The 20365-nt window shown below is 34.1% G+C and overlaps 1 protein-coding gene across 1 annotated transcript in view; it reads right to left on the bottom strand.

The window, feature by feature from the left end:
* The window catches only part of FOCAD (focadhesin), a 2336882-nt gene that overhangs the window by 1062344 nt on the left and 1254173 nt on the right, over nt 1-20365 (bottom strand). Inside the window, exon 14 of the mRNA XM_044060381.1 lies at nt 14417-14547. Within this exon, the coding sequence (XP_043916316.1) occupies nt 14417-14547 (131 nt within the window). The remainder of the gene's footprint in view (nt 1-14416; nt 14548-20365) is intronic.

The following is a 20365-nucleotide window of genomic DNA, read 5'->3' as shown; positions in this document are numbered from 1 at the left end:
GGTGCCGAAAGGCTTGCGCGTTTGGCGATACCCGAATGGGATAGATGGAAATCAAGATATGATTAAAGAATTGCATGAGCTGTTTAATAAAAAAGGGATTGCCATAATGGAGATTATGGTAAAATATAATAAATATAAAATTGATGGTTATTTGACTGAACTTGAAACCATCAATGACGCCATTGTAAAAGACTTGTTGTTTGGGCATTATTACACCAATTATACCAATATAATAAAACACGAACCAATCTGTTCCTGGTTACATCATGTATTAAACACTAACACGAACGGAATGGCAGAAAAATCTCAGTTTGTCTCTGTTTATTGACTTAAAACATACAGGTTAAGCGCTTTCATCTAATAAAATAGACCATCAGAACAATACTCTTCACAAAATGTTTTTCTTAAATACTCACTCATACCAATCACATTCAATTCAATTTATTCCATAATTGATTCTTAAAGTGCTAGTGTTAAATTCCTATTCTCCCTATTGACTTATGTAGCAAATATTTAATACAATTAATAAAATAATAACAGAATTCATTAAAACATACTAACAGAATTCATTAAAAAATACATATATAGGTGACTTTGTATCTATTTTTTATTCAATGTATGTACAATATATAAGATATAAAAATATATATATTTTTGTTATTTGTTTGTTTAAAAATACCAACATAAAAATCTAATGACTAACTACTATTTTCCAATATGGGTTTAATAGATATATACTCATTATTACCGGGGGGCACAGAAGCATTTAAGCAGATCTGCCACCTTGCCTCTTTCTCACCCAGTATTTTCTTTATGTTGCCACCCCTGGGGTTATGTTTTACCAATTCTAATATTCCAAAGTGAAAAAAAGAACATGTAGTGCTTCCATTCAGGTGTCTCCATAGGGCATTGTTTCCATCTTGTTTTCTTATACTGTAACTATGGTCATAGATCCTATTTCTCAAGCACCTGTCAGTTTTTCCGACATAAAAACATGGACACTTAGTACATTTTGCAAGATATACCAGGTGCTTGGACCTACAATTGCCCTTCTGGAATTTGACATCAGTCTTGTTAATATTCTCTAATACGATTGAAGGGGAATTAATAATGAACCTGCACTGGTTACATGTGCCACATTTGTAGGTTCCATTCTGTACTTTATCATTGTTCTTGTACCTAATTTTCTTCTCCAATTGAATTTTCATATTTGTACCATTCCTAAACACAAAATGTGGCATATCCCCCACAATCCTAAATATGTTACTCTCAGATTTCAAAATATTCCAGTTTTTCTGTATGATATTCTTGATGTCCCTACTGTATGGTGCATATTGTAAAACACATGCCCTTGTGAGTACAACCTTGTCAGTATTATCTTTACTGTTAATGTTGTTGTTATTGGTGGCTCCCTCACTGTTCGTGGAGCCAACCCCTAAAAGTGGTTTATATTTTTCCCCCACTCACTTCTCACATAATTGGTAACATCAGTCACCATTCCATCTGGGTAGCCCCTACTCCTGAAAAAACCCCCTATCAGTTCTAATTCACAATTTAAATCTGTAAAATCTGAGGTCATCCGGGCTGCTCTAATACATTGCCCTTTGATAATATTCCTTTTTTGACCCAAGGGGTGGCAACTGGTATATTGCAAATAGGAATTGCTAAATGTTTCCTTCCTAAAAACATTGGATTTGAATTTCCCATTATTTAATGTAATTCTGGTATCCAAATAGGAAATAGATTCCCTTTCCACATTAAAAGTAAATTTCAAACATTGACTACATGAGTTTAAATAATGTTTAAACTCTTCTAACTTCTTCAAGTCCCCCTTCCAGATTACAAAGATGTCATCCAAAAATCTGAGGTAGCATATAATGTTACTAAACCATTCGGTTTTAAATATATATTCTGTTTCCCAATCCAACAGAAACAGGTTGGCATATATGGGGGCACAAGCTGCCCCCATAGCTACCCCTTTTCTTTGTATGTAATACTCTCCTTCATACATAATGTAGTTATGTGTAAGAACAATATCCATGAATTCTAACACCAGGGAGGTTTTATCCCAGGACAAGTTACCGTATCTCTTAATACTTTGGTTAAACCTTAATAAGCCTTCCTCTTGTGGGATACTTGAAAAAAGGTCGACCACATCAATAGTTATTAACCACTCCGCTTCAGTGGCTAAAACTGGCTGAAGTCTGCCCAAAAAATCCCAGGAGTCGATGACAATATGCCCAATTTTCTTTTATATAGGTTTTAACCACATGTCAATTGTTTTCCCAAAGGGGAATGTCTTAGATTTACTGCCAGATGTAATTGGCCTAAAAGGGGGGTCAACTAAATCCTTATGCACTTTAGGAATGCCCACTATAGTGCTAATTATGGGGAATTCCACTCTTAAAAAATTATATAAGTCACTGTCAATTCTGTCTTCCAATAACAAATCTTCCAGGTACAGGTCAATCTTATGGTACCCTATATTTACCTCATTAAGGGAAGATATAGTGTAGTTGCCTGAATTCAACAAAATACTATTAATTTTATTTGTGTAGTCACTATTTTGATATATAACAGCCCCACCCCCCTTGTCTGGTTTCCTAATTCTTATATTATGGTTATTTTGAATGTCTTTCAATATTTTAAATTAATTCCTAGTAAGGTTATATATATTTTCCGTGAACTACATTTTTTACCATATTGGTAGATCTCTTCCATAACCATTTTTTCAAATATACCCAACATGTTGTTAAGTGGGGGTGTATATACACTTTTCTTTTTAAACTCCACTTCTCCCCTAGTTTCCTTACCATCAAAGAAGATGGCTAGGTTCAATTTCCTTAAATATTTTTTAAAATCTATTATATAATCAACTACATTTATATCCGTATTTGGAACATACTTCATCCCTTTAGATAATAATGTGAAATGTTCCTCTTTAAGCTCAACACTAGAGTAGTTGTATATGTTGAATTCACCATACCTGCTGATAATGTCATTAACTTTCACAATAGAATGGTCATTCACTGCTGGTCTTGGCTTCTGTAACCCCCCTGTCTTCCCCTGTGTCTTACACTCCCCATTCTTGTTCCTTGATACTCTTCCCTGCAGGGGTACTCCCATCTTGTGTCCTCCCCTAAAAAATCCGGGGATTGGGGCAACCTTCGTTGCACATCCACTTTATTATTCCTTCTATTTCCTTTATTCTGGAATACTCCATTTTGTTTCATATAATATCCTTTTTTATTATTATTGTTGTATGTGTTATTTTTGTTTATTTTTTCCCATCTATACACATTCCCCTTCTTATATTGCTCAATATCCCTTTTCATTTTACTACATTTCCTTTCATACTGTTTCATAACCTGACTTTCAACCCATGTATATTGAGAGTTTAAAAACAGTTCAAATTCATCAAAAAGTAAGTCATTTTCAATAATGTTGTTAAGTTGTTCCAGTTCAGCCATTAAAATACATATTTTCTTATCATTACAACTAACTATAAACTTCATAAACGAAAAACCAAAATTGTCAAACATTTTGGCACATTCTTCTTTGGTACTAGCATCCAAATCAACCCCCATGGGATGCTTAAAAAATCTCAGGCCCATAGGAACAATAGCACTGTCCAAACACTTTTTCAGATACATATTCTCCAGCTGTAAACTTTTCAATAACTTTAACTTTTTCCCAAAATCAAATATTATGTCCTTGAGTGTTTTATTCTCGGCCCCATCTTTGTCGTTACTGCTTTCTTTATTTTCTTGTCCAAACCCTCCTTCAAAATCAAAATCGACAGCCATAAAGTTGTTAAAGTTATAACGTATATATAATGTTGGTATTTTTAAACAAACAAATAACAAAAGTATATATATTTATATATCTTAAATATTGTACATACATTGAATAAAAAAATAGATACAAAGTCACCTATATATGTATTTTTTAATGAATTCTGTTAGTATGTTTTAATGAATTCTGTTATTATTTTATCAACTGTATTAAATATTAGCTACATAAGTCAATAAGGAGAATAGGAATTTAACACTAGCACTTTAAGAATCAATTATGGAATAAATTGAATTGAATGTGATTGGTATGAGTGTGTATTTAAGAAAAACATTTTGTGAAGAGTATTGTTCTGATGAAGTCTATTTTATTAGATGAAAGCGCTTAACCTGTATGTTTTAAGTCAATAAACAGAGACAAACTGAGATTTTTCTGCCATTCCGTTCGTGTTAGTGTTTAATACATGTTGTAACCAGGAACAGATTGGTTCGTGTTTTATTATTCAGTTGACTGTTCCAGGACATTTACGTTTTTTCAGTTGTACTGTGACAACATGGATTCTCTTGACGAGCTACCCTCTATATTTCCCCGAGGAGGGAAGATATTCGTGGATTGCAGTCCGAAATGGCCATTATGAGAGGGGAACTAACTAGACTGCTGGAAATGATTAGTCAACCTGGTTCCCAGGCTAGGACCCAGAGAGGGATGACATCATCGCTCACGCAGTTCCAGAGAAGTAATGGGGATTCCTTACCCAATGGTCAGGTGAATGGCGTACCTATGAATGAAGGAGCCTCTTATGGATCCCACCAAGACGACAACCAAAGTGTAGGGTGTCCTACCAGGGTAGACGGATGTGGATCGGAGGTTGACTACAATATTTCTGGCGCCAAACCCAAGCGGACTGTGCCCAAGAAAACGTACGCCATTGGACCAAACGATACGCGTGCAGGTACTGTTAAATGTATTTTTACCAGAAATAATGGAAATGATAAAGCTCGTTATAACTTTAAAAACTTTATGGCTGTCGATTTTGATTGAGGGTTTGGACAAGAAAATAAAGAAAGCAGTAACGACAAAGATGGGGCCGAGAATAAAACACTCAAGGACATAATATTTGATTTTGGGAAAAAGTTAAAGTTATTGAAAAGTTTACAGCTGGAGAATATGTATCTGAAAAAGTGTTTGGACAGTGCTATTGTTCCTATGGGCCTGAGATTTTTTAAGCATCCCATGGGGGTTGATTTGGATGCTAGTACCAAAGAAGAATGTGCCAAAATGTTTGACAATTTTGGTTTTTCGTTTATGAAGTTTATAGTTAGTTGTAATGATAAGAAAATATGTATTTTAATGGCTGAACTGGAACAACTTAACAACATTATTGAAAATGACTTACTTTTTGATGAATTTGAACTGTTTTTAAACTCTCAATATACATGGGTTGAAAGTCAGGTTATGAAACAGTATGAAAGGAAATGTAGTAAAATGAAAAGGGATATTGAGCAATATAAGAAGGGGAATGTGTATAGATGGGAAAAAATAAACAATAAAAGTAACACATACAACAATAATAACAAAAAAGGATATTATATGAAACAAAATGGAGTATTCCAGAATAAAGGAAATAGAAGGAATAATAAAGTGGATGTGCAACGAAGGTTGCCCCAATCCCCGGATTTTTTAGGGGAGGACACAAGATGGGAGAACCCCTGCAGGGAAGAGTTATCAAGGAACAAGAATGGAGAGTGTAAGACACAGGGGAAGACAGGGGGGTTACAGAAGCCAAGACCAGCAGTGAATGACCATTCTATTGTGAAAGTTAATGACATTATCAGCAGGTATGGTGAATTCAACATATACAACTACTCTAGTGTTGAGCTTAAAGAGGAACATTTCACATTATTATCTAAAGGGAAGAAGTATGTTCCAAATATGGATATAAATGTAGTTGATTATATAATAGATTTTAAAAAATATTTAAGGAAATTGAACCTAGCCATCTTCTTTGATGGTAAGGAAACTAGGGGAGAAGTGGAGTTTAAAAAGAAAAGTGTATATACACCCCCACTTAACAACATGCTGGGTATATTTCAAAAAAATGGTTATGGAAGAGATCTACCAATATGGTAAAAAATGTAGTTCACAGAAAAAGATATATAACCTTACTAGGAATGAATTTAAAATATTGAAAGACATTAAAAATAACCATAATATAAGAATTATGAAACCAGACAAGGGGGGTGGGGCTGTTATATATCAAAATAGTGACTACACAAATAAAATTAATAGTATTTTGTTGAATTCAGGCAACTACACTATATCTTCCCTTAATGAGGTAAATATAGGGTACCATAAGATTGACCTGTACCTGGAAGATTTATTATTGGAAGACAGAATTGACAGTGACTTATATATTTTTTTAAGAGTGGAATTCCCCATAATCAGCACTATAGTGGGCATTCCTAAAGTGCATAAGGATTTAGTTGACCCCCCTTTTAGGCCAATTACATCTGGCAGTAAATCTAAGACATTCCCCTTTGGGAAAACAATTGACATGTGGTTACAACCTATATATAAGAAAATTGGGCATATTGTCATCGACTCCTGGGATTTTTTGGGCAGACTTCAGCCAGTTTTAGCCACTGAAGCGGAGTGGTTAATAACTATTGATGTGGTCGACCTTTTTTCAAGTATCCCACAAGAGGAAGGCTTATTAAGGTTTAACCAAAGTATTAAGAGATACGGTAACTTGTCCTGGGATAAAACCTCCCTGGTGTTAGAATTCATGGATATTGTTCTTACACAACTACATTATGTATGAAGGAGACTATTACATACAAAGAAAAGGGGTAGCTATGGGGGCAGCTTGTGCCCCCAAATATGCCAACCTGTTTCTGTTGGATTGGGAAACAGAATATATATTTAAAACCGAATGGTTTAGTAACATTATATGCTACCTCAGATTTTTGGATGACATCTTTGTAATCTGGGAGGGGGACTTGAAGTTAGAAGAGTTTAAACATTATTTAAACTCATGTAGTCAATGTTTGAAATTTACTTTTAATGTGGAAAGGGAATCTATTTCCTATTTGGATACCAGAATTACATTAAATAATGGGAAATTCAAATCCAATGTTTTTAGGAAGGGAACATTTAGCAATTCCTATTTGCAATATACCAGTTGCCACCCCTTGGGTCAAAAAAGGAATATTATCAAAGGGCAATGTATTAGAGCAGCCCGGATGACCTCAGATTTTACAGATTTAAATTGTGAATTAGAACTGATAGGGTTTTTTTTCAGGAGTAGGGGCTACCCTGATGGAATGGTGACTGATGTTACCAATTATGTGAGAAGTGAGTGGGGGAAAAATATAAACCACTTTTAGGGGTTGGCTCCACGAACAGTGAGGGAGCCACCAATAACAACAACATTAACAGTAAAGATAAAGATAATACTCACAAGGTTGTACTCACAAGGGCATGTGTTTTACAATATGCACCATACAGTAGGGACATCAAGAATATCATACAGAAAAACTGGAATATTTTGAAATCTGAGAGTAACATATTTAGGATTGTGGGGGATATGCCACATTTTGTGTTTAGGAATGGTACAAATATGAAAATTCAATTGGAGAAGAAAATTAGGTATAAGAACAATGATAAAGTACAGAATGGAACCTACAAATGTGGCACATGTAACCAGTGCAGGCTCATTATTAATTCCCCTTCAATCGTATTAGAGAATATTAACAAGACTGATGTCAAATTCCAGAAGGGCAATTGTAGGTCCAAGCACCTGGTATATCTTGCAAAATGTACTAAGTGTCCATGTTTTTATGTCAGAAAAACTGACAGGTGCTTGAGAAATAGGATCTACGACCATAGTTACAGTATAAGAAAACAAGATGGAAACAATGCCCTATGGAGACACCTGAATGGAAGTACTACATGTTCTTTTTTTCACTTTGGAATATTAGAATTGGTAAAACATAACCCCAGGGGTGGCAACATAAAGAAAATACTGGGTGAGAAAGAGGCAAGGTGGCAGATCCGCTTAAATGCTTCTGTGCCCCCCCGGTATTAATGAGTATATATCTATTAAACCCATATTGGAAAATAGTAGTTAGTCATTAGATTTTTATGTTGGTGTTTTTAAACAAACAAATAACAAAAATATATATATTTATATATCTTATATATTGTACATACATTGAATAAAAAATAGATACAAAGTCACCTATATATGTATTTTTTAATGAATTCTGTTAGTATGTTTTAATGAATTCTGTTATTATTTTATTAATTGTATTAAATATTAGCTACATAAGTCAATAGGGAGAATAGGAATTTAACACTAGCACTTTAAGAATCAATTATGGAATAAATTGAATTGAATGTGATTGGTATGAGTGTGTATTTAAGAAAAACATTTTGTGAAGAGTATTGTTCTGATGAAGTCTATTTTATTAGATGAAAGCGCTTAACCTCTATGTTTTAAGTCAATAAACAGAGACAAACTGAGATTTTTCTGCCATTCCATTCGTGTTAGTGTTTAATACATGTTGTAACCAGGAACAGACTGGTTCGTGTTTTATTATTCAGTTGACTGTTCCAGGACTTTTACGTTTTTTCAATTATACCAATATATTAAACGAAGTGGATCGTAGTTGTGATGTAATTTACAAAAGGAAATTAAATAAAATTCAGAGGGACATTAAAACATATGAAACGGGCCAAGTATATCCCAATCTAAGGTTGGTTTTGGTAGGCATAGCAACCGAGAAGGGATAGCCAATCAAGAGATAGAAGGCGAGATGACGAATGCATCGGATATGCATACAGGGGATAAAGATTCAAACGCTGAAGGCCGTAGCCCTTTAGCGGATGGTCCAAGACGCTCAGAAAGACTCCAAAACAAGGATATGTACTACGAGGAGAGGGACTATGGTCAAATGGGAGCCCGACCCAAGAAGAAATATTACAACGGAAAACCCCAGAACGAACAGTGGAGATTCAGAAGATGATTTGTTCTTTTTCAACGGATGGAAGTGAAGTGGTTGATGTACTGGGTAAGCCCGTTTGTAGTAAACAACTGTTTAATAATTATGGGAATGAGACGGTAAGCCCTTTTGATGTGAATTTTGAACTGAATTATAATGACTGTGTTGAGAATGACTATTTTTATAATATTTTAGATAATGATGTAATGGACATTAACCATTATCCTACTAGTAACAATTCTATGATCAATTGCGGGACAATAAATGCTACGAAGTTTAGTTTACTTGACAACGGACTTTCGGTTATACAAACAGACTCTGAATTAATGAATTTAAGTATGTATTTAACGAGTAATGGAAGTGGGAATGAATTGATTTGTGTTTCTTGTTTAGAAGTTAGTGTTATAGATCAAAATTATGTGTGTACTAATGATCAAGATTTTTTACTTGACCCAATAGGAAATGTTAATGAATCAAATGGTATTACTCAAGTGTGTGAGTATATTCAGGATGCTGACACTATGAAAGCCACAAATATTATTAATCAAATATTTGAACAACATGATGGTCCTACTAAGTCTAATAGTGGGGAAGTGGACTTTGATTCACTAGGATTAGAGATGGATATGGTACATCAGACACAGCAGGGTATTTTATGTAATCCTAGTATTATTGAAAATAGTGTACATGATTTTAAATTATATAATTATTCTCATTTTCCGTTTAATACAGAGTTTGTTAATCTTTTTTCTAAAGGTTTTACTTTTATTTCTTGTAGAACAGGCTCATTGGCAGATACACTTATAGAACTAAAATTATTTATACGTAAAATGAACTTGAGAATTTATTATGAAGGGAATGGTAACACACAGACTGTGGACAAACATGATACATTACGTAAATCAAGTTTATTTAATCCCCCTCTAAATCCCATGATATCCACTTATGAAAAAATGTGTGAGATGGATATAAGGGATTATTATAGACACCATGAGAGGCAAGCATACATGAATATGACTAAGGAAGAACAAGCCCTTCTAGATGCGATAGGAAAAATTGGAATATACGCATCATGAAACCTGATAAAGGTAATGGAGTTGTGATAGTTGATAATAATGATTATATTAGTATCATGATGGCTATGTTGTTGGATAATTATGATGAAATTAGTAAAAATGAAATTAATATTGCACATAAAAAGTGGATATTTTATTAGAGGATATGTTGTTCCAGGATGAAATAACTGAACACGAATATAATTTTATGTGTAATCCATATCCAGTGGTGAGTGGAATTTTTGGTATTCCTAAAATCCACAAAGGACTAGATAATGTACAATTTAGACCTATTGTGGATGGTAAGCGAAGTAAAACTTGTTTTCATTAGTCAATATTTAGATTATCATATGAAGAATGGCTTGAAATATTTTCCTCATATAATCAAAGACTCTTGGGATTTTTTTGAGAAGTTAAAAGGTTTTAACATTACTAGTAATATTATATTTTTAACTATTGATGTTTGTAACTTGTTTACACAGCAATCTCGCAAGACATAGGGTTGGTATGGTTAGAGGACCAACTGGGATCAACAGGGATGTTTGACCAAGAACAAATTAATACCATGATTAGGCTAATGGAGGTAGTGTTGTATAATAATTTTGTGTTTTTTGAGGGGCATTATTTTAAGCAGAATAAAGGAGTGGCTATGGGAGCTTCATGTGCTCCCACATTTGCCAATTATATTAGGACATATCGGGAAAAGCATTTTTTATTCACCAGTGAATTTAATAAGTATATCAAACTGTATACACGCTTTTTGGATGATATATTTATTATTTGGGAGGGTGACTTAAATATTATGGAAGCCTTTATTGAGTACATTAATAAGACAGTTTGGTTTTTAAACTTTACACATGAATATAATACAGACACTATCACATATTTGGATGTTAGATTAACCATGGATCAGATACAGGGTAAGTTAAAATCAAAAATTTATAGGAAGCCTACTTTTTCAAATTCTTATCTTCACTATAGCAGTTGGCATCCTGGCCACCAAAAGAAGGCTATTGTTAAGGTCCAGATGGTTCGGGCGGCCAGGATGGTCAGTGAAGAAAAAGAATTTGTGGACAAATTATATTATATGGTTTCAATGTTTTTGAATAGAGGCTATCCGGAAGAATTATGTATGAATTTATTACATGAGGTTACGAAAAAGAGACAAATTGGCTTTTATAAGTGCATATTAGATTCTGATAGTATAATAGTGGCTTCTGCAAGGCATGGGTCTATTTTTGATACAGGGAAGTCCCCTTTGTTGTACATTTTAACTTATAATGATGATTCAGACTATATTACAAGGGTGATATTAAACAATTGGGAAATCTTACAAATGGATAGGAATGTTGGTTCTAAATTTATAGATGTTCCAAAGATTGTGTTTAAGAAAGATTTATCTTTTAAAAAAAATCTTTGAAAAATTTTCCTTGTATAAAAATGTTACTAATAGGAAAATTGGTAATTTTAAATGTGGGAGATGTACCATATGTTCATATATTTTAACGACTGGGAGTAAATTAGAAGTCAACAATCAGCAAGTATATATTATTGGACATTTTAACTGTTATAGTAAGAATGTTGTTTATCTTACTAAATGTTTTGGATGTATGGCCTTCTACGATGAGAAAACGAACAGGCTATTTAGAGAGAGGATTAGGAAACATCAAAAACCCACTAATGCTATGGCTAGACATATAATGGACCATCATGATCATTCTTTCAAGTTTTGTGTCTTACAGCAAATAAATTGCAACCAGCAAGGCAGAATTTTGGATGTGCATTTGGATTTAAGTGAATTAAAATGGCAATTAAAATTGAATGCACACAATTTCCCTGGTCTAAATGAATATTGCACTATAAAGCTTGTGCTTAAACTTAAGCATATTAATGGTAGGGCATAGTAGGGCAAAGGTTTATGATGTCAATTTTATTATATTCCTTATAAGGATCATAGTAAATGTTACTTGCAGTTATAAACATAAGATATATGGTTATATGATAGTTTAATTACTTATTTTTAAACACATTTTTAAACATAAATTTAATGAATTACTATTGATAATAAAAATATTTATTTACAAAATATAGATTTTAAATAAAGTATAATATTTTATAAATATAATTTATATATTAAATTAATATTTTATTTCATTTTAATTATTTAATGTAGTGATGTATTGTTTTATGTGGAAATTTATACATGGTTAGATTTTTTGAATTAATTGTAAAGGGTACTTTAACATTTTAATTGATTAAGTCACATGATATGTATTCATTCATTCATTAAGCTATTTAAGAGGTGTTTTGGGTATGTTTAAATGTTCTGAAGAAGACCGTATTATTGTGGACGAAACCTAAGCCAATCGTTTTTTACTGCTGTATCATTTCTTGCCATTGTCAGTGTTTTTTGGATGCATTAAACCTTTTCGTCTTGGACTTGGTTCTTCGTTGTGGACATTTTTGCCATCATCAATGTGGTTGATTTGCTCTCCATTATCCCTCATGACACTGGCCTGGAGTGGTTTTATAAATATTTGTGTAGGTGTAGTGGTTTTGACCAGCCCAGGTTCCAGCTATGCACTGATTTAATAGAGGTTGTTCTTAAAAACAATTTTATATAATTTGAAGCTCACCTTTTCAAACAAAGCACTGGTGTAGCCATGGGGGCCGCTTGTGCCCGCACTTTTGATAACTTTGTTATGGCTGAATGGGAATTTAGACAGGTTCTGAACTTCCCCTTTTTTGAACAATGTGTACTCTATGGGCGTTATCTTGATGGCATCATCTTTTGGAAAGGTAGTATGGATGACCTCAATTAATTTTTTTTGTTACTTGAATAACACATCCTTTTTTGAAGTTTACCATCAACACTTTTCACAACTGCAATAACTACCTAGACATTACTATATTAAAAAATAGACCCCTGTAGAGATTTGAGTCTGCCATTTATAGGAAGTCCACTTACTCCAACTCATTACTGCATTTTCAAAGTTGGCACCCATCATCAAAACAGAGATACTGTTAAAGGGCAAATGGTGAGACTTGCATGTATGGTTTCACATGACATTTCTTTGGAGGAAACCTCAAAAGTGAAGGGAATGTTCACTAGGTGGGGTAATGTACTAGGTTTGTTCAGGACGTAATGAGTGAGGTTGTTACAATCACTGTTTGCTCCCATTTTAGGGAAAGGACTCTGGGGACTTGGTGAAGACTATGTTCCCAGTAATAAGACCAATTACAGCAGTGCTATGGTCCTTACCTATAGTTTGGATGCTAGAGATATCAACGCTGTCATCCGAATGAATTGTTTTTTTTTTTTTTTTTTTATTTAAATGGAGGGAGGGGTGAACAATTTAAAATTTTAGGCTCTTTCTTTTTTTGTTCAGAAAAAATATTTCTTTTAAGACCCTGTATGATAAGGTAAAAGTTGGGCACGAACCTGGGTGAATGATCAAATGTGTCAGGTGGAACCAATGCAAATGCATCTCAGAGTGGGTCAATATTTGATGTTAACGGTTTTGGTAAAGTTTTTCCTAAGTGGAAATACCACTAACAGTTTTACAGTTGTTTACCTAGCCCAGTGCCGGGTCTGCCTCGGTTTTTATGTAGGGAAGATCGGGAAACCCCTAAAAAAGCGTATCTACCAGCATATACATGATATAGCCAAGAAAAATTTGAACAACACTCTATATAGACATATCAAAGACAAAATATTACACTATTTTAAGTTTTTCATCTTGGACAGCATAGAGGACATTGCCCAGGGAGGTCCATGGAAAGACGTGCGTAAATGGAAGGAGTTGAGGTAACAAAGTTGGATTCTACCAATGGTTATGGTCTAAATGACATGACCTCTGCAGGGTCTGTTTTGCACCTCAAGTCCATCCAGTATTTTTAGCTGCATGCTTACAAGTTTGTTTAGCACATTGTTTTTACTCTCACATTGATATGTTAAGGATTTGCAATTTTCTTGTGTGTTGACAAGAGGTTTTAATAGGAAGTTATTCAATACATTTTTTTCTCTGGTATTTGCATAATTTCCAACACTGAACATATTTCTGCCATCATTTTTTAATAGTATTTTAGTATATATCACTTTAAGAGCTAGCACGGATTTCAGTTTTAATTTTCTCATTGCATTAGTTTTAAATTTCTCGATGTCTTGTTATCCAATGGGATTTGACTTGATATTGCTTGCCTTTGTATTTAATGGGGGTGTTTACTGTGTGATGTATTCATTCTGAGGAAGTCCATTTCGGAAGGAAGGGCTAAATACTTTTATGGTGCTCTATTAAAGGATTTCTTACCAACAACAGAGTGCTTTCACAACATTTTTGCTTTTTCCTTATGGCTCTTAGTTGGATTTGGTTTTAATTTAAATGTCAACTTGGCTATCATTTAAAATCGGGTGGCCAAGAAGAACAGAATATCTAAATAAAGTTGTTCTCCTCTGAAACTCAAGCTTTTTCCGAATCACATGCAAGAAACCTGACTGCTCCAAACCACTGCTAATATTATTTCACTTCATCTTTTTAAAACAAAACAGGCAAACAGATTACTTACCTTTGCCTACATATATCTCTCATAGAAGCTGCCTTTGCTATCATCTGCTCCCACTGGTCATCTTTTCCTACAGACAAAGATGGTGCATCCAACATACCCATAAACCTTTGCAACTCTGGGTAAACGCGGTCCTGAAATAGCATGGATAACATACCATTACTAATGCCACTATCAGGCAATTGTTTTTGTAATGCATATACAAATAAACCCCTAGCCTTAAGTCTTATCAAAACAAACTTGAGAACCTAATTATTCTAAAGTATTCCTACCAATACAGTTAATGTTCTACAGTGCCAACATAAAAACATAAAATAGAGTAAGGAATGCATTCTATACAGTGCTAAAGCACAGCTGCAGAAGTTGTTTGATATGTTGTTGAATCTCACAGCTGTGATAACACTCATATATAGTTAATGCTGAAAACTATATCATTTTATGTTGACATTGTGGGTTCATTGCTTAACCATAACATCTACCGAGGGTAAGCATCCCCAACACATTAGTTATGTATTTGCAGAGAAAGCTGTCAAACACTTCACATCAAAAAATACTCCACTAAAAAGCAGAATCATTGTACATTATTTCTTAGTTACACAGTAGCTATGCAAGTTCAATAAATCTAGTTAGTTGCTGAACTACAAAGAGGGAGGTAAAACGTCAAAAAAGCAATACTGTATCAAGATCAGCAAATTAAAAAAAGTGTTGCTATTAGCAATAAGCCACCATACACTAACAATAAGAGGCTTTAGGTTAGTGTGCTGATGTATTACATCACTTCATTTCTGTTAATGAGGCACAGTGCTAGTGTTATCAGTATTTTCTGCAATATCCTTCACCTGGAATGCCAGGGAATGCATACATCATAAAGTCGTAGCCAATGCTCATGAACACAGCATGGTGCAGAAATACCAGCAAATGGCAACAAGGTCTCATTTTTCAGAATATCATCTAAATCACTTGTCTTGCAGAGGTTCCTAGTGATAGCAATTTAATCAAAGTATAAAAGTTCCAGTCTCCACAAACCAACTACAGCTTATTCTATGAGATCTTCAACCACTCCCAGACAAGCTGAGAGAATCCTGCCAAAATATCCCAAGTCTGTCTTGGGGATCCTCCCATTGAGATTAGCCTGGTGTATCTCAAAATGAGAGGCATCCGGTAGCATTGTCTCAAGGTGCCTAAACCACCCCAACTGACTATTCCAAAAACACAGGAGCAGTAGTTGCACTCCAAGATCTTCCCAGAAAACCACACTCTTCAGTCTACCAGAGTTATTCCTGTTGGCCTCATTTCTGCCACTTACATCCCTAATCTCAACCTATCAACCTCTACTTAAAGATCATTTCTGCAAGTGATGGAGGGCACAAACTGACAGGTAATGTAAAAGCTTTTTCTTATAACTGCTTTCACTTCACCATCACAGTTTCGTACAACTTCTGTACTACTCTCTCTGCTGCAACAGTATTCTGGTCAATTTCCAGATTTTATCTACCCTCACTTGGGAACAGAACCCCAACATAATTAAACTCCTCCACTTCGCATGGTTGCCTCTCACTTGTTGGAAACAATCCAGTTTTTTCCAAGACAGGACCATAAAGTATATTTGGAGGTGCTGGTTCTCATCCTAATAGTTTGCATCCAGCATCAAATTGTTCTAGTTATTTAAGATTATCATGACAAAACATCTGCAAATGACAAAGATGCAACCAACAGGTCCTCAGACTGTGATCTCCAGACCTTGGTGGTGTGATGGCCAATCCATATAAATCATGGATGGGAAGCATCAAACCCAGATCTTTGGTGAAGTCTGAAACCCAGAACCTTCAAACCACAATGACTCACAGCAACAAATCAGGTGAGACAAGGTAATGGTAAAAATGCCAAATTTTATTAACGGTTAAGCGCTTTCCTCTCCTTCAAGAGACTTCATCAAAACAAATTACATTACAAACCCAGCCTTTAAATACCCTTACTCAAGGTCACATTAATCACTTAATTACAACTTAAAAACACACTACATAATTTTCAGATTTTATCAGCATTAAATAAACTCACTCATATAATATATTAAAACATTAACACACATCTCATATTTAATTTAATTTAATTGTGCCTGATGGCACTTTAAACCATCTAGCCCATAATATGTTTTAATTTTAAAATGCATGCAATATTGACTGCCTCAACAATGGTGAGGCCAATCAGGAGCGAGATGCTAATGTGCCGGTGACGACAAATCAGAGATTGCAAAAGCAATGGCGTTTGGGGTCTGTGAATCAAGTAGATTATTCCGAGGGGATAAGGCAGTTGGAAAGGCTTCGGGGAAAAGAACCAGTATTCCCAGTTCTCCAAAACTAGGTCAGATGAATATTCGTGGCAAGGGGCAAGGCCTAAGAACAGTAGGAACTGACATTGGCAGCTTCCCGGTCGTATGGTGAATACAAAACGTAATGACAAAGTGAGTACTTTGTGTAGAACTTTGACTAAATAATGTAACAGGTTGTTTTGCTGACTATGATAACAAAAACAATGCAACAGACATTGTGTATACTAATGTTGTAAGTAGCCGGAATGCTGAAACAGTATTTGATAAAGCGGCTCTTTGCATGGACAAGAAAGCTCAGAGCGCCTGTTTTAATTCTAAATCAAATTCAAATATATTGCAAGGACAATGTGTAAACAATTTGCAATGTTCAACAACCGAAATTAATGAAGATGCAGAAAGAAACATGGATTGCATTATTGACTTGATGAATATGGCTAGTGCATATGATGTTAACTTAATTCATTTTATGGAATCAAATGCTGCATAAATGGAGAATGGTGGGGTAAACTTCCATAACAGTTTAATTGGTTTATCAAATGGCGATGCTTTTGATAAAAATATGAATAGTAGTTTGCATTTTAGCATTTTACCTGAAGGTGAAAGAGGTGATGATTTTGAGTGTGGTAAACGCTTAAATAATGATGCAAATAATTTTCCATTTATAGGGCAAAACGCTAGTACTGTATTTACACCATTACATGAAGGTTTGGTGGCCTTTTCTGGGGTGGAAATGGTTGATGATGTTGATTTAAATGTAGAAAATGAGATTGAGTCTAATGTTTTAGCTGATGATTTTAACTTTTTTAGGCATTCCAATGACAAAACCGATGGCCCATTATTTATTGTAAATGTTGAAAGAAGTGATACTGCTACATCGGGTGAAATGTGAAAATAGTCAACAGCAGCAATAATGACTTTAAAATATATAATTACTCTACTAAAGTGGTGCGAACAGCACATGCTGATTTTTTGGCCAAGGGATTCACCTTTGTGCCTGCAAGAAAAGGAAATATTATAAATGCCTTAACTGATTTAAAATGTTTTACCCGTAAATTGAACCTTAAAGTATGGTTTGGTAAAGGGGGTAATGAATTAAATGTGAATGAAAGTGATAGTGAAAGTGCTTTATTAAGAAAACCAAGTACTTTCAATCCCCATTTGAACAACTCCATTTGGGTGTATGAAAGAATGTGTGAAAAACAAATAAGGCAGTACTTTAAACAGTCCCATGGGGAGAATTATTGTAATTTAAACAATGGAGAATTAGTCCTATTAAATGATTTTGTTAAAGACAAAACAGTGTGCATAATGAAACCCGACAAAGGGAGTGGAGTTGTTCTAACGGATAGGGTAGAATATTTAAAAAAAATGAATGTGCTACTTATGGATAGTACGTATGAGGAAAGCTCCTTAAATGAGATGCTTACTGCCTATAGAAAGATACATCTAGTGCTGGATGATAAGTTGTTTCAAGGTCAAATTAGCCTTGAAGAATATAGTTATATAAAAAATGACTATCCCATGATTCTGAACATCTTCGGAATACTGAAGATCCACAAGGGCCTTGTAAATTTGAGTTTTAGGCCCATTGTGTATGGTAATAGATCAAAAACATGTTACATGAGTAAGTATATTGATCATTGTTTACAGAAAGGCTTACAAATATTTGAATACATTACAAAGGATTTGTTGAATTTTTTAAAGAAATTGAACAAATTAAAATGGGAGCATGGGCTGATTATGGTGACTGTGGACATTGTTAATTTGTTTAGTATTATACCACATTTTGAAGGTATAATATGGTTGGATGTTCAGTTAGCAAAAAACAGACTGTATAACCAGGACACCATTAATAAGATTATTGCCCTGATTGAGTTGGTTTTAAGCAATAATTACATACAATTTGAAGGGCAATACTTTAGGCAAGCCACAGGGATAGCCATGGGGTCTGCCTGTGCTCCCATATTTGCAAATTTTGTAATGTCATACTGGGAACAGGAATTTTTAATGAAAAGTAGTTACTGGACAAAGATTTTACATTATACTAGATTCCTGGATGATCTTGATGCTGTCACTGCTGCATATGTTTTAGTTACTGCATTATTTGCTGCCACAAATCCAGACACCTTCTCAATCTGTTGTTGCTTTCCACTTTTACTTTGTCACTGCTGCATTCCCTGCTGCCACATCAGCTGGCTCCTTTCTCCACATTACCATCCTCAGCACTTCGAAAACATTATCTAACACATCCCATGCGACAGCAGAACAGTCACCTAGATCATTCTGCTCAATTATTTCTAACAGATCATCTGCAATCCCTCCTGACACCAGTTCTTTTATTTGTACAACTGCAACAGACTCGCTCACTCCCTTCTCCACTGAGACACCTAAATGCTGCTCATATGTATCATCCACCACACAAGGATCTTTGTTGTATTCTAATATTCCATACTGAACACATTTTTCATCAAATTCTCATTTTCTATCTCATAACGCTCCACAGCTTTCCACTCCTCTTCCATGCTGCAGCTGCTTTGCTACTAAAGCAGCCCTCTAGCATTATGTAGCAGCTCCAAAGAGTAGGGATCCTTTATTTACATACAAAATAACTCTTATTTACAAATATTTACATGTTAAAATATATAAATATACAAATCTGTTTCCACATAGTCCTAATTTCCTTTACAATCATGCTAAATTTTCATCCCTATTAGATTCCCCCACGCCTTTATCCATAACCACTATCTGATTTAATCCATTTACCATTAAACATAATTTATTCTTTCATTCCATATAGCCCATATAATATAAAATAACTTTTTATCTATTCTTTTAACATATTCTTTACTTCTATTCTTATATCTATAATTAATCATCCCCATGTTTATCTTATCCACTTCTTATATATCTTCAAAAAATCTTCTTTACATAGTTTTCACTATAACTTTTTTACTCTTTTGCATTTCAAAAACATGTTTAGTTTCTTCTTCTAGACAACGAAAACATATTCTATCACTTTTCATTTTATATGGCATATCTCCCTTTTACTGGCAATTTATCTATTACCAGTCTCTACAAAAAATCATGACATTCTACTTTCTGACTACACCATTTACTTATTTTTATAGCTTTAATTTTTTCAACTGTTGGATTTTCCCATTGTTTTACACAGTAATGTTTTATCATTACATTCTTAAACTACATTTTTCTTTTTCTATATCAAATTTCATTTTCCACAAAAGTATTTTTTCTTGACAACATTTGATTTCATTTATACACACACTCTCTTTTTACCATACCCCAAAATTTATCATACTTACATTTATACACATTTACTACTAATCTCATCTTTTTCATTTATCCACTAACACTTTGTACAAATTTAATGAAGAAGCATATACTACTGGCTTAATTAACCCTAACACTGTTCCTTTTTTATTTACATACAAAACTATTTTTATTGGGTTTAATCTAGAATCACATATAAATGTAAAAAATTATTTGAAACATTTCCCTTTCAAATACTGTTGGCAACAAAAATACACTTGCTAAGCATTCTATTTTCCCATCAGTGCTGAATTTCTCAAATAAGCCTTTTTTGAATGAAAATCTATATGTTCTCC

Source organism: Protopterus annectens, chromosome 2.part0 (assembly GCF_019279795.1).
Source record: "Protopterus annectens isolate FY-2018-M chromosome 2.part0, PAN1.0, whole genome shotgun sequence".
Taxonomy (NCBI): domain Eukaryota; kingdom Metazoa; phylum Chordata; order Ceratodontiformes; family Protopteridae; genus Protopterus; species Protopterus annectens.
This window is presented reverse-complemented; position numbering and strand designations above follow the sequence as displayed.